Source organism: Paramisgurnus dabryanus, chromosome 4 (assembly GCF_030506205.2).
Source record: "Paramisgurnus dabryanus chromosome 4, PD_genome_1.1, whole genome shotgun sequence".
Lineage (NCBI taxonomy): Eukaryota > Metazoa > Chordata > Actinopteri > Cypriniformes > Cobitidae > Paramisgurnus > Paramisgurnus dabryanus.
In genome coordinates, this window is record NC_133340.1 from 25,320,378 (window position 1) to 25,342,586 (window position 22,209).

At 37.3% G+C, this 22,209-nt stretch overlaps 1 protein-coding gene across 1 annotated transcript in view; it reads right to left on the reverse strand.

The window, feature by feature from the left end:
* gstcd (glutathione S-transferase, C-terminal domain containing) overlaps window positions 1-22,209 on the reverse strand; it is a 59,477-nt gene that overhangs the window by 9,312 nt on the left and 27,956 nt on the right. Inside the window, exons 6-9 of the mRNA XM_065295357.2 lie at window positions 10,904-11,019; window positions 10,620-10,664; window positions 10,145-10,273; window positions 2,791-2,924 (exon numbers count right to left, since the gene is read on the reverse strand). Coding sequence (XP_065151429.2) covers window positions 2,791-2,924; window positions 10,145-10,273; window positions 10,620-10,664; window positions 10,904-11,019 — 424 coding nt within the window. The remainder of the gene's footprint in view (window positions 1-2,790; window positions 2,925-10,144; window positions 10,274-10,619; window positions 10,665-10,903; window positions 11,020-22,209) is intronic.

Below are 22,209 nucleotides of genomic sequence, written 5' to 3' on the forward strand. Positions count from 1 at the left end.
TAAGAGCAGTCAAAGACAGAGAAGTTGTTTTGTATGGGGATGGGAGAAACCCGCCCAAATCAGCGTAGGTTAAACAGGCGTGAGAGGAAATAGCCACAGTCTCATCAGCTGGCATATCGTTGCGCCAAGCGCTACAATGATGTCAGGAGACGGGGGAATCGGGCATAAATCGGGCACACCGTGTAACGGGAGGGGGATCTGCCTCAGGACCTGATGCCAGCAGAGGACATAGTTGCGTCCACCCTCACCGCTGAAAGGGTTTGGGGGCTTAGAAATCGGACCCAAGAAACGGAAGCAAGGTCCAACCCCAAAGAACACTTACAAATCAAGTTCATATACATTAAGGTTTCTTATGAAAACATTTTAATTATTATTTACATAAAATAAACGTAATACAGCCACACAACAAACGTATGAAAATATTTTAATCGTTATTTGCATGAGAATTTTTTAACGCAGCCACACAATAAATAAAAACTATCACCACAATGCTCCCCACTATGATTCCCCTTATCTCATGTGTTAATATTTTTAAGTGTAACAATTTATGATTTGCAAAAATAACTGTTGCATCTGTGTAGATTACGCGCCACTGACTTTAAACTTTTTTTTTCTGGTCAGTGGCGCAATTGTTTTTTGAAACTGCAAAATAGCAACAGGGATGGTTTGCGCCGGAACACGCCTCTTTTTTTGCGCTGAACCGCCCAGGGAGCGTAAGTTAATTCCCTAGTTAGCCGACGTGCGTCTGTGGAGGGAAAAACACGCTTTGCGCCGGTGCAAAATTCGAATGATACATGCGTCACTGACAAAGTCAATTGCGCTGGGTGCAAGATAGGGCCCTATATGTTTTATGACATTAAATAATCTAAAACTTAGAATTTGAAATAAACAAAACATGAAATGATACGATGTAGTGTAGAGCTGAAGATCTTTGCCCGAACCCGACGGGACCCGTCGGGACCCGACGGGCTCGGGCGGGTTCGGGCTTCATTTCTAACATTTTACACGGGCTCGGGGCGGGCTCGGGCTTCCGCTCCGGCTTTGTGAGGTAAATGAGCGGTCAAGTTCAAATCGGTAGCGCAGGATCGCGCTTAATTCATTTACAGTGGATTTAATGATTTTCCTCATCAAAAACATGTAGCCTAATCTTGGTGAGTAGGTTTTTCAATGTATAACTAAATATGAATCGAGTCTTACATAATTTAGATAGAGGATATAGACTAATGTTGGCAGTAATGGAGAGAAGTGCCGACGCAAATCCCGCGGAGCCTGCCTCTTAATTTCGTTATTGCCAAATACCCATCTTAATTCAGAATGTATTATCTTAATTTAATTCGTTAAGAAATAATAATTTTATTGGCATATTTATAGTGTATTGCATAAGCCTATTTAGAATGAGATGTTACAATGTTACAGATTACTTATTTCTTTTTTCAACTTCCAAGTGGCGTGTAGATTATTAGTCATGAATAAATAATGTTAAAACCTGTGTAAATTTCTAATTCTTGACAAAAGCTGTGTGTGTGCGCACATTTAAATAATGTCGGGCTGTAAACGGGTTCGGGCTTTTAAAAAGCTGTCAATCTAAATGTACGTTCGGGTTCGGGCTGCATTCTGTCGGGCTCCGGACATTTCGGGCCTAACTTTTAAGGCCCGATTACAGCTCTAATGTAGTGCCCAGAAACATCACATGCTCTTCTATACGGACCAAAATATATTTGTATATTGCTTAGATCTAAATGAATTGTGTGTAGATGGTATGATTCATGTAAATGTATTCCTAGTAAATCCTGGACCAGTACATTAACTGTCATTAACTTGTTATGTTGTGTGGATGACACAAGTGACGAATGACTCAATGGACCGCTGTCATGGGAACAGCAACACAACCCCAAAAACTAATTTCACATGCTCGCTGTGATGTTGTCCCCTACGGCAAAATTCCTCATTGAAGTTAAATGAAAGTTTACACCAAAATGTGAGATCTCTCAAAGTGATGGTTGCAGATTTGGAGAACAGTCAGCTCAATCTCTCTTTTATTTGGTGAATTTTACAGTTTTCCTGCCAACATGTAATGTGGGTCTGATGAGACTCAGCTGTGTTATTGTTGAGAATGTTAACAGAAAAGAACGACAAAAATAGACACCGCATTAATGAACGTTTGTTATCTTTATCCGGTAACTGGAGAATCATCTCGGTTTCCTCATAAATCATTCATTTTTCCTTTTTATTTCCCAATCATTCCTTTTCATTATGTATGAGGGTGTTTTCTCAACTAGGAGCATTTCTGGGACTATTAGAAATTAAACTCCCTTTTATAATACACTTATGAGTTTATTCACAGTACAGTTATCCACTAACAGGGTCCAATACGCAAAACAACACAATGCAACTTCCAGAACCCCTTTTTTATTTTCTAGTGGAAATTAAGTTTTTTTTTGGAATAAAATAACTGACTTGTTTGTTTTGCCAGGGTTGTTTTATAGCTTGCGTTTTTATGGATACTAAATAGGGCCTACATAAAATGTATTGGTGACATGGTGAGACAAACAATAAAATCTATACATTAAAAAGAAATAAATGACAAAGGCGAGTTACCAAGACTGTTTATGACCCTCGTACATTAAAAAGTTTCTATATAAAAAGAAAGACATAAAACTGCCCACAGATGAACAAACAGATGTAGATCTCAGCATTCAATAGCATGGATCATTACTGTCCTGCGTATCATGAAATCGGAGGACATAAACTAAAAGATGAAACTAGGAATAAGTCGATATTTGTTTGTACCTCTTGGGAAAGTTGAACTTGAGCGTGTTTTGAATGAATCCGTAGCAGCAGGGACTAACCACAAATCCAGCCCTTGCTTGAAGGCAACGGTCCAGGACCATATCTGTAGCCACTCCGCACGCATGCAAGGCCACCTGATGAGGACACAAAACACAACACGCTGTTTAATTGATCCTTTTAATTGAAGCCTAAGCTACGAATGAACCAATCACATTCAGTCGTCATATTGCGCAAAAAAAAAGTGCACTTACAACTCGATGATGTAGTTGCATGGGGTACTGATGAATTACAGTGATGAATCATGCACATTTTCTTTTTCTTTGGTAAACAGTGTTATCACATGCATGCACATTTTCAAATAAAAGCCCCATTTACAATTATTAATAAGTGGTTTAAAATATCATAGTAAATGCATGGTTAACAATAACTTGGCATAGCTAAGAATCAGACAAAGCCCTTTTTGCTGCTTTCCTCTCGATCACGACTGCATCTTCACAAACCTCAAGGTTTTTCTCACCTTGCTTTAAATAGCAGCACTTTCCCATTGATCTGTTAGTAGCAAACGCTCAGTGGTTTCCCGCTGTTGTGAAACCGTACGACAGCGGACGACTCGATGCCTATTACCGGCAAAGTGGATCAAACTGCTTGATGGAGGGGTGAAGAACAGCTTTAGATGTCTTGTGCCAAAGATCAAGCATTCGGCTTACAAATGTCTTATCCAGACCGGCATGTCTACCCATCACCGAACCTGGTAAAATAATGGAAACTGTTCTTTCGGTTGTGTGCATGCATAGCAAACCGAACCCACAAATTAAGGCCGTTTAAAATCTGCGTACTTGTTTTGGGAATGTGTCCAGCTACTAAAAGAATAAGCGTTGAGCATTAGCTGAACCGAAATGAATGGAGATAAAAGCTGTATTGGCTAACCGCTCGGTGTGGATTTTAATGAAGTTCTGGGGACGCTAATTAGACTGAATCATTTATAATGTCTTTTTAACAGGATCTGAAATAAAGCCATCCCAAACCCACGGCAGGTGTTTGGGTACTAGATGCCACGCTTTTGTATCCTAATCACAATCCATTAGCAGAAAGTTTGAGCTCCTTTAAAGTATCTCGTAACTGAGACATCCATTCACATCCGAAGAAAACGGCAGCTTGTCGTAGGGCCGTCCTATTTAGTCCGCCGCCATGTTGATTCCAAACCGAGGGTGTGAGGGATTAACACCTAGAGCGTGCGTCAGGATTCAGCCATCAAAACAGAAAATACATAGTTTTACAATTTCCACAGGACAAAGAACATCAGAAAATGCAGATTGTTTAAGGGACACTCAACTTTTTTTTTTGAAAATATGCTTATTTTCTAGAGTTAAACATTTGATTTTTACCGTTTTGGAATCCATTCAGCCGATCTCCGGGTCTGGCGCTAGCACTTTTAGCATAGCTTAGCATAATCCATTAAATCTGATTAGACCATTAGCATCGTGCTAAAAAATAACCAAAGAGTTTCGATGTTTTTACTACTATATTTGAAAACTTGACTCGTCTGTAGTTACATCGTGTACTAAGACCGAGGGAAAATTAAAAGTTGCGAATTAAAAAGTGGTTAAGAAACTATAACTCTCAATCTGGTGTAATAATCAAGAAGATAACTACACACGAGTCAAGTTCACAGCCACGTTTTAAAATCAACATGGTGGCAGACTGAATAAGGCGTATAGGAGACATTGTAGAATTAGTTTTATTCAAGGACAATTTCGAATGAGAGTTTATCCTAAAGAATGGAGATGGAAAAGAGACTATAAAGAGTAAATCAATGTACAAGTGCAACTTCAGTAAAAGAGAAGCAGTAATAAAAGCTGTTTACACCGAGGCGAAATGAAAAGGCAGAGTGAATTGCAGACGAAAAGTCTGTATATAAAAAGTAAAAAAAAACTAAAAGCATTCTGATGCTTTAATGCAAGATACCGAACCAAGATCGAGGGTTTAATTTACATGCAACGCACATACTGATAAAATATATGAAGGGCTCAGATGCAAAAGTCACTCCATCAAAAATGAGATAATGATATTAATCAAATGCTCACTTCAAATACATTAATCCCGGCTATTGGGTTGCAAAATTATGTGAATTTTCAAGGCTGGAAGCTTTCCATGGGAATTAACAGGAATATAAGGGAATTCATGGGAATAAACTGGGAACTTTGCAAAATTGCAGAGTTGCCTATAAAAGGGAACGTAAATGAAGCTAAAAAAATCTTGCAGCATAATTTTGTTTAAAACAACAAGATTTAATGCAATTACAGTAAAATTTCTACCATGCACATTCAGGCACATGCACACTGCTTACTGAAGTGCCATTGAGGCCACACCCCCTGCATGTACCTGCATTCTTCCATAAAACACACAGATCATTTCTTTAATCCTGCACACAAAATAATGTCAACATGTCCATCTTTGCAAATCATTCAGAAATCATTAATATCAAAATGATTTCAGAAAAATTCTTTTGAAAGGACTTGATGAGCGCAAGTATCCAAATTTGTATGACCTTGCATGCATGTCTGCTTATGACCAAACAAAATGTTTATTTAAGTTTGTATATGATATAGTTTATATACATTTTTCAATAATTCCCATAAATTCCAGTTAAAACAACACTAAAGAGTTTTTGCTCTTTGCTACCCCTACAGGTTGGAAGCGGAATTGTCCATTACCACTGTCGTTAATAATTTAGTCTACTGCAGCAAAGCTGTCTAAGATTGGATTGTAACTTGCCGTAAAGCAAGTTTTTGTAGTTTTCACTCGAACTACAAGACCGCGACCCGACGGTTGGAAACTTCTTTAGTGCGGTTTTGGCCGATAGAGGGCTGCAATGCGAATGTGAAAGTGCTGTTCACCCTGTTTCGAGTGGATGAACGACTAAAACGTTTTTGGAAACGTTATTTTAAGATAAAAAACTCTTTGGTGTTGCTTTAAGTTTCCAAATTTGGAATATTTCCAAAATTCCTCAGATTAAGTTCCCATGGAAAGTTTACCAGAAATTTTCCGCACCTTGGCAACCCTAATCCCGGACTCCATTCAGAAATATTTGTACTTAGAGGGTTTTGCTGTGAAATACAGTCAAATTTGTAAAATACCAATGAAATTACTAAAGTGACATTTGTGAAAATAAGGCATTTAAATTACTAACTAGTGATGTAGTACTCGAGTCCGGTCTCGATTTCTGCTTTCTCTGACTCGTCTCGGACTCGTTCTTTCAGAGACTCGGTTCATATAAAAAACCACACAACACATAACAATAAAAATAAAATGCAATGTTGACGGGCGTTATTTGAAAATGAAATCCCATGGTCAAATGCAAAGATACTGCCATCAGAGCTGTTTATTTATCTCTAGAAAAATAGGCAGAAGATGATTCATGTGGTAGGGATTTTTTTAATGATAGTAAAAGCATAGTCCATATATTAAGACGTTAAGACTGCTCCTCTAAACAATTCCCAATCTAGATTAGTCAGTAGGCCTAACTTTTGATCATTAACTGGGGTGAAATTAAATCATGAATATGAAAACTGACATGCTTTTATGGTCTTGGTCTCGACTCGGTCTCAACTCCTAAAGGACTCGGGTCTCGACTCGGACTTGCTTCCTCAAAGACTCTGACTCAACTCTATTTGAAAACCAACAGACTTGGTTTCAACTGGGTCTCGACCCTTCAAAAACTCATAGGCGGTCTCGTCCCTATCACTATTACTGACTAATAACCTTTCATTTCATTGCTATTAAAGTGAAATTACTGAACCTAAACATAAACCTTGATAAAATGCTAATCTACAAAAATACATGTCAGAAGCACTTAGAGGGGTTTGCATCTGAAACTTGCTTTGGTCATAAAAGCATCTGCCAAATGTCTAAATGTAATTGTCATGACCTAAGTTTTCTGCATTCAGTATCAGCGTTTCGCAACGATGAAATCATCCTTGGCATCCACTAGTTTACAAAAGCAAAGGGGTGAAATGTACGTCACAGTCATTCTCAGACACCTAATGTCATAATGAGACGAAGCTGGTGGTCCTTTCCCAGAGATGAACATTGTATAGCATAAAATCAGAGGGGTCTTAACAGGCTTAAGTACAGTATGTTTCTACTAAACAAGCAAATACAGTGTTTTGTTTGGTAGTGCGTACTGAAGGGATTTGACAAATAAAACAAATTTGAGTTTTTCTTATTTGGCTGAAAATACCGGACGTTGACAAAGAGCTTAACGTCAACATCCTTGTTAGCCGTTTCTTCCGTATGAGGACCGCCATCAATTACTTGGCATAGGGAAAATAATAAAAGATAATGCCAGTGCTGTAGAAGCAAATTTCTTTATTAGTCTCTCGGAGGCTGGCTTTCTTTTCGCTGAAGTTGTGTCTTTTTTCCTTTCATGACTGCTTTTTTTGTCCTTTTAATGAAGTACATTGCCTCAAGCTGCGAAAAGCGCAAGTTGAAGTCATGCGATGTTGACGGCAAAGTTTATTATTCACGAAAAACGAACGCGGCCGTGTTCAACAGGTCCCTCAAATACGAGTTTGTATAAACAACTCTCCTTTCACATCATTAACCACGTCTAGTCATTTTAAACTAGCGCAGCCACTGTATAGCATCTTAAAAGTGATACTATTGTTTTTACAAAACCAGTGATTTTTTCACGGCTCTAACTACGGGGAAGCGTTTTGTATCTGTCGACGCACGGTTTCAGGCGAACAGCAAACACAACCTTTTAATCATTTATGCAAATGAATCCCTAGGCCCAAGTTACATAAGATAATACAAAACAATAACTCAGGCATTCCCGACTGCGCAGGCAACATTCAAGCTCAAAGCCTTAACAGAAATCCTCATCTCGACATTTCCTAAGGAACTGTTCTCTAAGAAAAGAGCAATCTGTTGTAATTTACCATCACGAGGGCACGCAATCACTTTCCAGACCTTTTGCAATCATTCAACGATAGAATAATCTTCCGATCTCCATGTGCCGTTTGATCCACAACAATTTACTAGAAGACACTTCCTGGGAAAACATATTGAAAAGCAGAACACAATCTTTCTAAACATCCTCATGCGTGATCAAGATCGTACATAATGTGGCGATATTACAGCACTGAATGATTGTGCTTCTTTCTTTAAAAATAAATCTATAAAGAGATACAGGTACGAGTTTTGGGAGATCTGGGAGAACAGTAACAACTGGTTAAGGACCTTTAGTACCAATAGCAAATTATTTTTAAGAAATAGTAACGTTTCTAATTTAGAATTCCTTTAGTTAAGATGTTACATTAATTATTTATGTCAACGTCTATGATTTTGTTATTTTTTTGGGCCATTTTGCCATTATTTGATAGACAGTGATTAAGAGATGACAGGAAAGTACAGGTTGGAGAGAGGGGTATGGCATCGGCAAAGGATTTTTTTTTTCAAAATTAAAGGAACAGTATGTAAGAAATTTATATCAATTAATCATAAAATGGCCCTGATATATCACTAGACATTCAGAAATCACTTTCATTTTAAATACTTATATCACTGACAACAGTGGTCTGGCCAGGATATTGTCATTTAAAAAGTGGAGTTGCAGCCCTCAACTGATGTTTATGTTGTCATTTTGTGTATTGGCCACTAGCTGTGTGATTGCAGTACCAGTTTTAGCCACAAGTTTTGTGATTGCAATACCAGTTTTGGCCACAATCCTACATACTGTTCCTTTAACTTTGCTGACTCTGTCAACCTCACACAGGTGCAGCTCTGTCATGTTTTCTGAGATTCCAACAAATCATGCATTGTTTTGAATTTTTTTTATAGATAATGTCAAAATATAAATAACTTATTTTTGAAAATTTGCTCATTCAGACTCAATATGTCTGCCTGTATGCAGCAGCAAACAGAAATTGAGAAAGAAAAGGGTCTTCTGAAAGGAAATTCATATTCAAAATAATGGCAGATGGTTTTGTCGAAAAATTTAAACAGGCTGGTGTAAACATATATTTGCATAAAACATCTATATTTGTCCACACTCATGTTGAATAGAGTATTAAAAACCTGAAAAGTTTTAAAATAAGGTAAGTTTAGAACAGATAAAAATGTGCAATTAATTTGCGATTAATTGCGAGTTAACTCATGAAATGATGCGATTAATCTAGGTTAAATATTTTAATCGATTGACAGCCCTATTTGAAACACATAATATAAAAATATTTCGAAAACTTTTAAGAAAGTCAGGTTTTTCTATTTTTTCATAGACTATACTGTATGTAAAAAAAAAATCCTTGCTGCACTTAAAGTTTTACGTTTAATTAACTTAAATTTACAATTAATTTCAACTTTCTTGATTATTGAGGAGTTTCTATACATTGTAAAAATTAAGTTTAACTAGCTTAAGTTATTTTAGCTTTATTTTCATAATTTATAGCATTTACTCACTAGTCAAAAAAGTTAAAATTTAATTGTAAATTTAGTTGATTAAAAATTTAAGTGCAACAAGAAACAGCAAATGTCAAGGATCAAACAAACAAAGAGCAAATTTGTTTGTATCCCTTTACTGTAAGTATTGTAAGTTAAAAATAGTCAACGTTTGAGCAAGCTAGATAATTGCATCATCCAAAATGAGCTAATGTTGCTTCTAAATTACATAAAAGACAAACATTATGGATTATGGATTATAGCAGACAAAATGAAACAAACTACAATTACAAAGAGCTTGAATCTATGCTTATAAAAGAGCTCAGCAAATTAGATGCCTATATCTTCTGGCGTTTGTTCTTCATATGTGACCCTTGACCATAAAACCAGTCGTAAGTCACACAGGTATATAGCAATAGCCAACAATACATTGTATGGGTCAAAATTATAATTTTTTTCCTTTATGCCATAATCATTAGGATATTATGTAAAGATCATGTTCCATGAAGATATGTTGTACATTTTCAACTATACATATCAAAACGTAATTTTAATGACTTAATTTGGACAACTTTAAAGGTGATTTTCTCAATATTTAGATTTTTGCACCCTCAGAATCAGATTTTCAAATAGTTGTATCTCAGCCAAATGCCGTCCTATCCTAACAAACCATACATCAATGGGAAGGTTTTTTTAATTACACTTATCCAGGATCACATGTTAACTTTATTACTTATAGCAAGAGTAAGTCTTTTTTGATTTGTTAGAAAGTTTCCCACAGGATTCCACTCTTACAACTACTATAAAGTAACACCTAAAGTAAATGACATCATTATTTCTAAATGTTTAAAATACATCAAATCCCCCCTTTAGGGACAATCATGTACAGTATAATGTAATGCAAAGAGCTACTGACCCCAATATGGAAGTTTCCAGTGAAGTAATCGAGGTTTGTCTGGATGAAGCCGATATTCGTCAGCCCGAGCTGAGTGCATCTTTCTCTCGCCCTGACCAGCGACTCTTCTTTATTCTCAATGAGAATCACCTAATTGATGACAAAGTTAATTATTTGACTATACCGTATATTATACTTCTTATAACTGACTGGTTCGTTACCGAATTACTGAATGATTTATCTCAAATGACTCTTCTTTTGAAAGGTATTTTTATCTTTTATTAAGATAATACAGACAATAATGCACATCTTTACCCTATAATCCACTGAAGCGTCTAATGCATAATCACGACGAAAAGACGATGTATTGTAAAATGAGTTTATTTTTCCACTGTCTACAAATGAGTTCACCTGGGAGGAAGACAGATTTTGTTTCTTTTTTCTGTCTCGGTTAACTTGACTTTGCTACACTTGAGAAAAATCACAAAACTCTTACCTGACATTTAGGAAGCATGTGCGCCAAAACAATCCCAACGTGGCCCTGAGAAAACAAACAGAGAAGAATGAATCAAAGGAACTTGAACTCACACAGCTCAAAGAGCTGATCAGATCAAAGTCTGGTCAGGGGAACGTAGTCGCCATTCCAAATATTGACCTGTTGCTCGTGGGCCACAATATCTCTGAATTTAAAACCCGGAGGGTTTATATGTATGTGCAAAGATTCCTGACACAGGATGGGAACAATTGTGTGACAAACACTTGTTTTGCAAAACTACCCACCCCCCCACTGCAGAAATCCACAACGGTCTGGCCTGGGTGGGCCATCTCTGTCACCATGGCAACCAGATTGTTGAGCTGCTGTTGTTTTCGTACGGCACGGGCGTCTGACATCTTCCCTTTGGGAGACAGAAAATGCCAACGTTGATCTTCATTAGCAGACACAAACTGCAAGAAAATTTTTAAACCATTTCACGTTGCCTTAAAGATTTAGCACAAAAAATGTTACTTCGGGTTTTCACATTTCCAGAAGAAAAGGTGCATGCCTGTTCAAAAGTTAAGGTGCGTTTATGCTGTGTTGTAATTACAGCAATTACGCATATTCAACACGTTGAGCTTGTAATTACAGTGTGCAAGTTGGGAGCTTTCTGAAAACTATGTCTTGTACGACGTGATCGCAGCAACCTCATGCTGTACCACTTCCAATGTTTTTATTGTTACACACTTTCTGTGTTCGGCAATATTTAGCATAAAAATGTAATTTAATGATGTAATTATGTATTTTAAACTCCGAACAATTTTCTTTCACACGGATCCATTTTGCCATTGTTACAGTACTGTTGCTTTAGAAATGCTTAATCACTAGTCATAACGTGGACAACTCGTGTTGTAATCTCGAAACAACAGTAATTTTTGTATTAATGCAACGGTTAAAACGTTTTATGTAAAGACCAAACATACATAACGCAACACAAAATGGATTCATATAGGTTTAAAGTCCCAATGAAGTTTCTTGAAATATGCAGCTTTATTCAAAGCATTGATGTAATTTCCATAGAAACAGGTTAGCTTTTTTTTTAACTTTTTTTAAAAGCATGCATCAGGTATGTGTAAATGCACATAGTGTATTTATGTTGATTTTTATGCAATAAAAAATTACATTTGCACCATTTTTATGAAAGTTAAGACTGAAAGGACCTGAAAATGTCAAATGGTGTAACCGTCTATTGCGCCAAAGAATGAGAAATATAAAAAAATGTATCCACCTTGATGGCATGTAAGCATAATAATAATAAAAAAGGAAAAAGTAAACTATAATTTTATAAGTTCTAAATGTAAATTTTAATGCTTTTTTGTTATATTTGACCGGACATATGCTGAAAACAGCTCTGTTTTCTGAATAATATTTAACAAAAAAAATGTATTATACTAAACTAGACGATTATATTTTATTTCATATTTTTTATGAATATATTTATATTTTAATTGTAAAAAAACTAGTTACACCAATTGACAAAGACCGGTTCCACCACATAGACATTTTTGCAATTTTACCCCAAATATTCTTTTAAAATGAAATAAAACCAGAAATTTTAGACTTGGTCCTTAAAAATAAAGAATGTACGCAATAAATCTGCAAACTTATTTTGAAATTTTAACCCTTTTACATTTAATTGAACCATACGGACACAAAAAAATTTACGTCACGTTATTGACCCTCATATTTAACAATCTTGCATTATTTCTTTTATGGGCATTTTCAGTGCAGGAAGTACAGTGGAAGTCCTTATATGGGCACGAATAGTGCACGCACACACCAACCAAGAGCTGACATGTAATCAACATCACCAAAGTTAGAAATTTAAGCTTGTTCAGCTTCCCAATGAACCCAGCCTTATGGGATCAATGGATAAAGTTTGTATATCCGGGGAAGTAGCGGAGCTGTCCGTATGTGTTTGTTTTTAATGCTGGATTTCATTGAAATGGGGGGTCCCAACCAGGTTACGAGTGGCAGGCGGTAAGTAAAACTGCATCAAATGTCTGTGTTTTTTTGGGGGGCGTGCTTAAGTGTATTTAAGTGCATCTATATGTACTCTATAGGTACTCAAGATTAACATGAGATTTTCAGAAACCGTGTGTTGTTTGAGCTTAAAAGAATAAACATATTCAAACTAAAAGCTAAAAACTTCCATTTAAAAGCTGTTGTAGATGCTGTTATTGAAATTTTCAACAGAACATTTGATTATGCAACCGTACCTACAAACAGCGAAAACATTTTACATTCAAAGACCTCACAAACAGCAAAGAGAAACAGCCAAGGAGTGCTTTAAATTGCGATTAAATGGGCTAAATTATTCAATTGATGTGTGAGAACGGTTAAAAGCAGACAGGCTCTCCAATACACATTTTACACCTTATTCAACCATTCCAGACATCTGACACTTTAATTGGAGTCGAAATCTGTTATACACAGCCAATCCCGCTGCCGCAGGGAATACATTTGCCGCAGATTTCCTGTTTTGAACCGAAAGCTCACACTGTGTTGAAGAAATACCATCGACGTCGTATAAATCATAGATGCATCTGTCGAGCGCTGGTTTTATTCTCTGAGCGCGGAAGTGCTACCTTAAGCCAAATAGGAATCACTAAGAAAACAACTGTTTGTACAGTTTGGTTTACACATGTGCACACTGCACACAACACCTGATAGTGGATGTCTGCAACTGTGAAAGGTAACAAAAGTACCAATCAGGTTGACAATGCTTTTGCTTTGCTCGATTTCTGTAGCATTTGTAGTGAACTCGTGGATCGCTTTGAAGATGCAACTCATTAACCAAAAGCACATTTGCAGTCATTCATGAGCCAGAATTGTCTGAAAGCAATAAATCCAAAGGAATGTCGGCTAGCTCTCGAAACACAGATTTCTTCATCATGGAAATCAGATCTACCAGTAAATATTCAGATGAACAGGCGCAATGCTAATGGTATAATCAGATTCAATGGATTGTGCTAAGCTATGCTAAAAGTGCTAGCGCCAGACCCGGAGACCGGCTAAATGGATTTCAAAATGGTTAGAATCAAATGTTAAATGAACTCTAGGGGACCTGGAAAATTAGCATATTTTCAAAAAAAGAGTGACCCTTTAAGGGTAGGAGTAGGATGAAAAGAGCGGTTCTGTCTAGATGGGATACAGCTACCCTCTAAATCCCGTGAAATGTTGGGTTTAGGGTTAGGTTTGTGGGTAGGATAAGGATGAAAAAACGGTTCTGGCTAGATGGGATACAGCTACCGTCTAAATCCCATGAAATGCTGGTTTAGGGTTAGTTTGTGGGTAGGATTAGGATGAAAACAGCGGTTCTGGCTAGATGGGATACAGGTACGGCTAAAATCCCGTTAAATGTTGAGTTTACGCCTAAATCCCATAAAATATTGGGTTTAGGGTTAGGTTTGGGGGGTAGGATTAGGATGAAAAGAGCGGTTCTGGCTAGATGGGATACAGCTACGGCCTAAATCCCGTGAAATGTTGGGTTTAGGGTTAGGTTTGTGGGTAGGATTAGGATAAAAACAGCAGTTCTGGCTAGATGGGATACAGCTACGGCCTAAATCCCGTGAAATGTTGGGTTTAGGGTTAGAATTGTGGGTAGGATTAGGATGAAAACCAGTAGCGCCTCACTGCAGAACGCGACATCCAGGGGGCGGGGTTGGATTTAGATCCAGGGGCGGAGCTGGATCCCGATCCAGAGATCCCATTGGTCGGCAGTTTTACCACAAGACACGTCATACACGTGTTTCTGCGTTACCATTTCCGCATTAAGTCGTAACTAAATTAAGTTATTATTTTGACATAAAAACTAACTTTACTTATGACTACAATAAAAGTGCCTTTAGGGTGAAATGTAAGTTTTTTGCTATAATGTTTTGGAGTAAAACATTTCGGGTAAGCCTACTATGAGTAATCTTACCACATGCAGTTTAAGACCTATTAATGGATACAGTATAAATATGCATAATTATTAAAATATATATGGACTTTGAACTTGTTTTAACGCGTCTTTGCTTACAGCCATTAGGAAACAGGTTTCCCTCGTAGATGGTTTACTTTTTTTTTATTTGCTAATAAAAGATATCAAATAAATTTGTTTTTATATTTACTCGTATAGGAATAGCTGTGTTATAAGTGGGATAATGTACAAATAAATCCCTTCAGTGATATCAAACTGTCGGGAACATGTCCGTACCTCTCCTTACACCTAACTGTGATACTTTCTAAATTATGAATCTTTCTCAACTATATTATTAATCAAACGTACACTTAAATTGATAAGAGCAAACGTTGGCGACCACAGGTTGCAACTAATTGCGGGCTGCAACAACGCAAATATACTGGTTCATTTGGCGGAACAAAGTATATAAAGTGGGAGGAGTTGGATCTAGATCCAACCCCGCCCCCTGGATGTTGTGTTCCGCAGTGAGGACCATCTCATGAAAACAGCAGTTCTGGCTAGATGGGATACAGCTACGGCTAAAATCCCGTTAAATGTTGAGTTTAGGCCTTAATCTCATAAAATATTGGGTTCAGGGTTAGGTTTGTGGGTAGGATTAGGATGAAAACAGCCGTTCTGGCTAGATTAGGGTTATACAGTAGCTACGCCCTAAATCCTGTTAAATGTTGGGTTTAGGCCTAAATTCCGTAAAATGATGGTTTTAGGGTTAGGTTTGGAGGTAGGATTAGGATGAAAACAGCGGTTCTGGCTAGATAGGATACAGCTACGCCCTAAATCCTGTTAAATGTTGGGTTTAGGCCTAAATCCCGTAAAATGTTGGTTTTAGGGTTAGGTTTGGGGGTAGGATTAGGATGAAAACAGCGATTCCGGCTAGATGGGATACAGCTACGGCCTAAATACCGTTAAATGTTGGGTTTAGGCCTAAATCCCGTAAAATGTTGGTTTTAGGGTTAGGTTTGGGGGTAGGATTAGGATGAAAACAGCGATTCTGGCTAGATGGGATACAGCTACGGCCTAAAGACCGTTAAATGTTGGGTTTAGGCCTAAATCCCGTAAAATGTTGGTTTTAAGGTCAGGTTTGGAATAAGATTAAAGCAGCGGTTCTGGCTAGATGGGATACAGCTACGGCCTAAATCCTGTGAAATGTTGGGCTTAGAGTTAGGTTTGTGGGTAGGATTAAGATGAAAACAGCGGTTCTGGCAAGATGGGCTACAGCTACGGCCTAAATCCCATTAAATGTTGGGTTTAGGGTAGGATTAGGATGAAAAAAGTGTTCATCCGGAGAAATTTCACAAGATTTTGTCCGTTGTTGTATCCCTTCTAGCAACAACCATCAAAAAGGTATGAACAAAACCCATTAGATTGTATTTTAACCAAAAAGGTGTGATTTTAAACTATTGTTGGGTTAAATATATACACGTTCTGGGTTTGTCCCCTTTTGACCCAACACTGGGTTAAAAATAACCCACCATTTTTGCAGAGGCAGGAAATTATTCACATACAGAACATAAATCACATCCTGCCACATCCACGGCATATGCACCAACACTGAAGTGGGTGCTCACAAGTTTGACTCATGCAGGTTCATTTCACATTTCCCATCATTTTCTGCCCTCTCTTCACTACTGGATCAATAAAAAGTGGAAAAAGCGACCAATAATATTATTACACGGGAATCAGCAGGTGATTGAGATGTTGTGATGGGTACAATTCTGCAGGCACGCAACCTTCAAGATCACTCCATCGTGAGTGCATTCAGCAGACAGATAACTGGTGGCGAGAGTGATGCTCATAGAATAATGAGATATATTGATCTGGCATAGTCTTTAAATTGCCTGAGATAGCAAAGTCCTCGGAGACAAATGGTGACAGCTCATACAATTGAGATGCAGGTGAGACTATGAGGAAAAGACACGGGCAGGAAAAGATCATCAATTCGCTCTCTCGTAATCTCAATATAATTATGATACTATGATGCATTGGAATGAACTGAGACGTTTTATGTGTGTACCATGAGCTCATTGTCCTGCTGGACCGAAGCTTTGAACAGCATGAAAGGTGAAAAAATAAAAACTTCAGCAAAATGCCAATGTTCCAAAAATGAGAATATTTTCCAGCAATCCAGACCACAATATCCTGCTTTATACTGTAATGCACAAATGTGTGAGCGTACTCTTACAAAAGCAGAAGCAAACAGGCCCCTCGAGTGGGCGAACAGACTTGTGTGTTCAAGTGGCTAAATCTGTTGTTTGTGAGAAGAGGAGAGGACTGAATGAAGGTATTTAAGTAAGAATACATCCTCAACACTTTTTCACTGCAAAGAACCGTGAGACAGACTCAATGTAAAGGCAGTTCACAAACTGTACAAGGCCAAAACAAAGTGTCCTCACCATGAGAACAAAAAAAACTTGGGTGGTCTGTGTACGATTAATGTCCAAATATTGGAAGCATGTACGTTCTTCGTGTTACGCTTGTGGAGCTGGAGACGAAAATGTCATTTAGGTTTAAGTAAGCAAAACCGTAGCACTGAAATATGAAAAACATTTCTTTCTTCATTTGTCTCACCATGTCATTTACTTTATATACTTTTTAGTAAATTTAAGTCACATGTAAAAGTTTAAAAGTTCATGAAGATAATACTTCAGTACCACAGTGATGCCATACAGTTTCATATACAGTAGTTTGCATACAATATTACAGTATAAGATCACTGTATACATGCAGAACAACAAATTCGAACATATGCCACATTTTGGTCTATTTGCCAATAAAAAGTTTTCAGAGGCAAGTGTGCCAGTTTCTTTGCTTGAATACACAGCCTTGCACTTACTCATGAGTTTGATAGCCAAACCTCAAAGACATGCAAGCCAGTTCATCCAACGCATTTCCTGGTTGAAAATGAGCAGATTTCAATGTTTGCTTCTTGTTTTTCTGGACCGTTGCGCTGCGCAGTGAAATTTAAGCTGAAGATGGAAAGTTTGAGTGCTTCAGTATCTGCTTTAATTGCTTTAAAGAGACCTGACCTTTCCACTTCATTTTATAAACAATCAGGCAACAGTGCAAAGTACCAGCTTTACAAATAGGGCTGTCAAATGATTAATCGCATACAAAATAAAAGTTTGTGTTTGGATAAATTATGTTTGTGTACTGTGTACACACATCACAAACGTATATATTATGCAAAAAATTACTTTTATTTTGTATGAGATTCATCTAGATTAATCAATGCCCTGCCCTAATATATATATATATATATATTAGGGCAGGGCATTGATTAATCTAGATCAGTGGTTCTCAATCCTGGTCCTGGAGGCCCACTGCTCTGCACATTTTGTATATCTCCCTTGTTTAACACAGCTGATTCAAATCATCAGCTCATTAGCAGAAATCTTATTGTCTATCGGATAAGAGAGACATACAAAATGTGCAGGGCAGTGGGCCTCCAGGACCAGGATTGAGAACCACTGATCTAGATGAATCTCATACAAAATAAAATAAAATAAAATTTATATATATATATATATTAGGGCCGGGATTTCATTTTTAACGCATTTGAATCGCACTTATTTTTGCACCGCAGAACATTTCTCATTGGATGAGTTTCGACGGACCGATTATACTGGAGCCGCAACTGGCGTTCATGACTTCAGACAACAACAAACCACAGTGAACATGAACGAAGAAGCTGATAAGATCGCTTTGGTTGGCCCCGTGGATGGGAATTTTTTTTATAAAAAAACGAACGGATGGAAGCGTCGATAAGAGCATGGTTGTGTGTAAGCTATGCAACAAGGAATTCACATATCACCCGCAGCACATCGAGCCTCAAGTATCATCTCAATGCAAAACATATAGCAGCTAGCATGGACGTTAGCCCGACTCCGGGTACAACGGCTTGGTTGAACAAAAATAAATGTTCTCAATGTTCTCAGGTCAAATATTTATATGTGATTAATTTCGATTAATTAATTACAAAGCCTCTAATTAATTAGATAAATTTTTTTAATCGAGTCCCGGCCCTAATATATATATATATATATATATATATATATATATATATATATATATAAATAAATAAATAAATATAAATATATATATATATATATATATGTATATATATATATATGTATATATATATATATATATATATATATATATATATATATATATATATATATATATATGTATATATATATATATATATATATGTATATATATATATATATATATATATATATATGTGTATATATATATATATATATATATATATATATATATATATATATATATATATATATATAGGGCAGGGCATAGATTAATCTAGATGAATCTCATACAAATAAAAGAATTTTTTTGCATAATATATACGTTTGTAATGTGTGTAAATATTATGTATATTTAAACACACACACACACACGCAGGCACGCACGCACACACACACATCTACATACATATACATATATATACATATCAGTACATCACTGTTTTTTTTTAAAGAATACCATTATACTACTATCATTTAACCATGTCCAAAAACTCAAAATATACTCATTTGCATATGCATGTGCATCTTTTTATATACACATGTTATTCAATTGTTTTTGAAAACATTATTAACATCAAATCAACACAGGTTTGTGTGGTACTGGACATTTTAGTTAGTGTATTGTTAAAAATCAAAAATGAAAAATTGTGTCATCATTTACTCATTGTCATGTATCGAACCTGTATAATTTTTTTTGTTCGGATAAACAAAAAAGAAAGATACCAAACTGATCAGAAGCCCCATTGACTTACATAGTAGGAATAAAGAATAGTATAGAAGTCAATGGGGCTTCTGATGGGAAAATAATACAGGTTTGTAACAACACGAGATTGAGTAAATAATGAAAGAATTTTCATCACCAGACAAAAAGCAAAAAAATGAATATTAGTAAATGAATGCTTATACACACCTGCAGGTTAATTCCCCTAAATGCAGACACATTTTCCAACTGTGCCATCTAAGGCCCCTTAGAAAAATGTTTTGCGATAAACTCAGAATTTCAAAACTAACATACATTTGCTAAAATGACAACAAAGCGTTCTCGAGACAAACGACAGGCCTGTGCATTCACGATTACATTGTTTGGAAGCTGGACGCGCCTTGGAGACGTGGCGACGTGGCCAGCAATCTTTGGCCAGCTCTGCTCTTTTTCGTCTGATGGCCGACACATTTGCTGAGGGAGGAAAAACAACAGCTGTATCGCAAACACATCCGTAATGAAGCAGGATCGGCGTTGCTAACGCTGGAGCCGGTGCGGCCCATCTGTCTAAGCTTGTGTCCCCAGGAGCCTACGTGGATTGTGTGGGAAGGCTGTGGGAGAATGAAGACAGCAGCCAACAGAAGCTCGAAGCAGCTTGTATGAACTGATATTAAGGTTAACCGACAAGGGGGATGTCATTAGAAAAGATGCGACCCTAATAAGCAGAAGGGCAACTTCTTGAGTTTTGCACTGTTACCGGCTGAGTAAAAGTGTAATAATGTTTATTAAACCATAAATTAAACAGCTCAAACAGCTGACAATACTCAAAAACATGTTTTAAACCAGCAATCTAGACCAGGCTGGTTTTAAGCTGGTTCATTTGGGCATCCAATTGGTCTCCCAGATCAAAAAGCAGACAATTACGCAAAACATTTAAAACCCAGACCAGCCAAACCAGACCACCCAACCCTTCTCCCAGCTCAAACAGTTGACAAATGGCTTAAACACATTTAAAACCAGCAGAATAGACCAACCAAAACCAAAAACCAGTATTGGCTGTATTAAGGTTGTTGAAGTTGGGCGGCCAAGCTGGTCTCTCGTACTGAAAAGCTGGTAAGTGTCCAATTAAAACCACCAAACTAGAACAGCTAAAACAAGTAAAGGTTGGTCCTAAAGAGGTTTAGGTTGAACAGGTAGATGGTCTCGCTCAAACAGCAGGAAAATTCCCCAAAACATGTTTAAAACCAGAAAACTATACCAGTAAAAACCAGTATAGGCTGGTTTAAGATGGCTCATTTGTGCATCCATCTGGTTTCCCAGCTCAAAAAGCAGAAGCAAAACGAAGTACACAAAACACATTTAAACCAGCAAACCAGACCAGACAAAAAACAGTATGGTTTGGTTTAGGCTGGTTAAAGTTGGTCTCCCAAGCTTAATCAGCTGTCAAGTGGCCAAAACACATTTGAAACCGGCAAACTAGACCAGCCGAAATAAAAATCAATATAGGCTGGTTTAGGCTGGTTAAAGTTGATCTGCCAGCTCAAAAAAAGACAAGTACACAAAACACGTTTAAAACCAGTAAAATAGACTAGACCAGCCAAAACCAGAAACCAGTATTGGCTGTATTAAGGTTGTTAAAGTTGGGTGGCCGGCTGGTCTCCTGTACCCAAAAGCTTATGTGTCCAATTAAAACCAACAAACTAGAACAGCCAACACAAGTAAAGGTTGGTCTTAAATAGGTTATAGTAAAACATGTTTAAAATCAGCAAACTAGACCAGTAAAAACCAGTATAGGCTGGTTTAAGATGGCTCATTTGGGCATCCTTCTGGTTTCCTAACTCAAAAAGCAGACAAGTCCGTAAAACACATTTAAAACCAGCAAACTAGACTAGACCACACAAAAACAGTATATGCTGGTTAAAGTTGCACTCCCAGCTCAAACAGCTGTCAAGGATGCCAAAACACATTTAAAACCAGCAAACTAGACTATCAAAAATCAATATAGGCTGGTTAAAGTTGATCTGCCAGCTCAAAATGCAGAAGTATGCAAAACAGATTTAAAACCAGCAAAATAGGCCTGACCAGCCAAAAAAAACAAAACAAAACAAAAAGAGTATAGGCTGGTTAAAGTTTGTCGCCCAACTATTCTCCCAGCTCAAACAGCTGACAAATGGCTAAAATACATTTAAAATCAGCAAACGAGACCAGCTAAAACCCGGAAACCAGTATTGGCTGTATTAAGGTTGTTGAAGTTGGGCGGCCAGCTGGTCTCCCAAAAGCTGATAAAACAAGTAAAGGTTGGTCTTAAACAGGTTTAAATTGGGCATCCAGCTGGTCTCCCAGCTCAAACGGCTGATAAATACCCCCAAACCTATTTAAAACCAGCAAACTAGACCAGCAAAACCAGTATAGGCTGGTTTAAGGTGGCTAATTTCGGCATCCCTCTAGTTTTACATCTTAAAAAGCAGACAAGTGCGCAAAACACATTTAAAACCAGCAACCTAGACTAGACCAGCCAAAAAACAGTCTAGGCTGGTCAATGTTGTTCTACCAGCTCAAACATTTGACATATTTGAAACCAGATTAAGATTGTTGAAGTTGGATGGCCTCCCATCCTGAACAGCTGAAGTGCCCAAAACCACTTTAAAACCAACAAACTAGAAGAGCCCAAACCAGTAAAGGCTGGTTTAAACAGGTACAATTGGGCAGTCGGCTGTCTCCATGCTCAAACAGCTGCCAAAAGTCCAACAACACAGCAAACTAGACCAACTTTTACCAGAAAACAAGTTTATGCTGGTTTAACTTGCAGCTGAAAAGTGTCCAAAACTCCCTTAAACC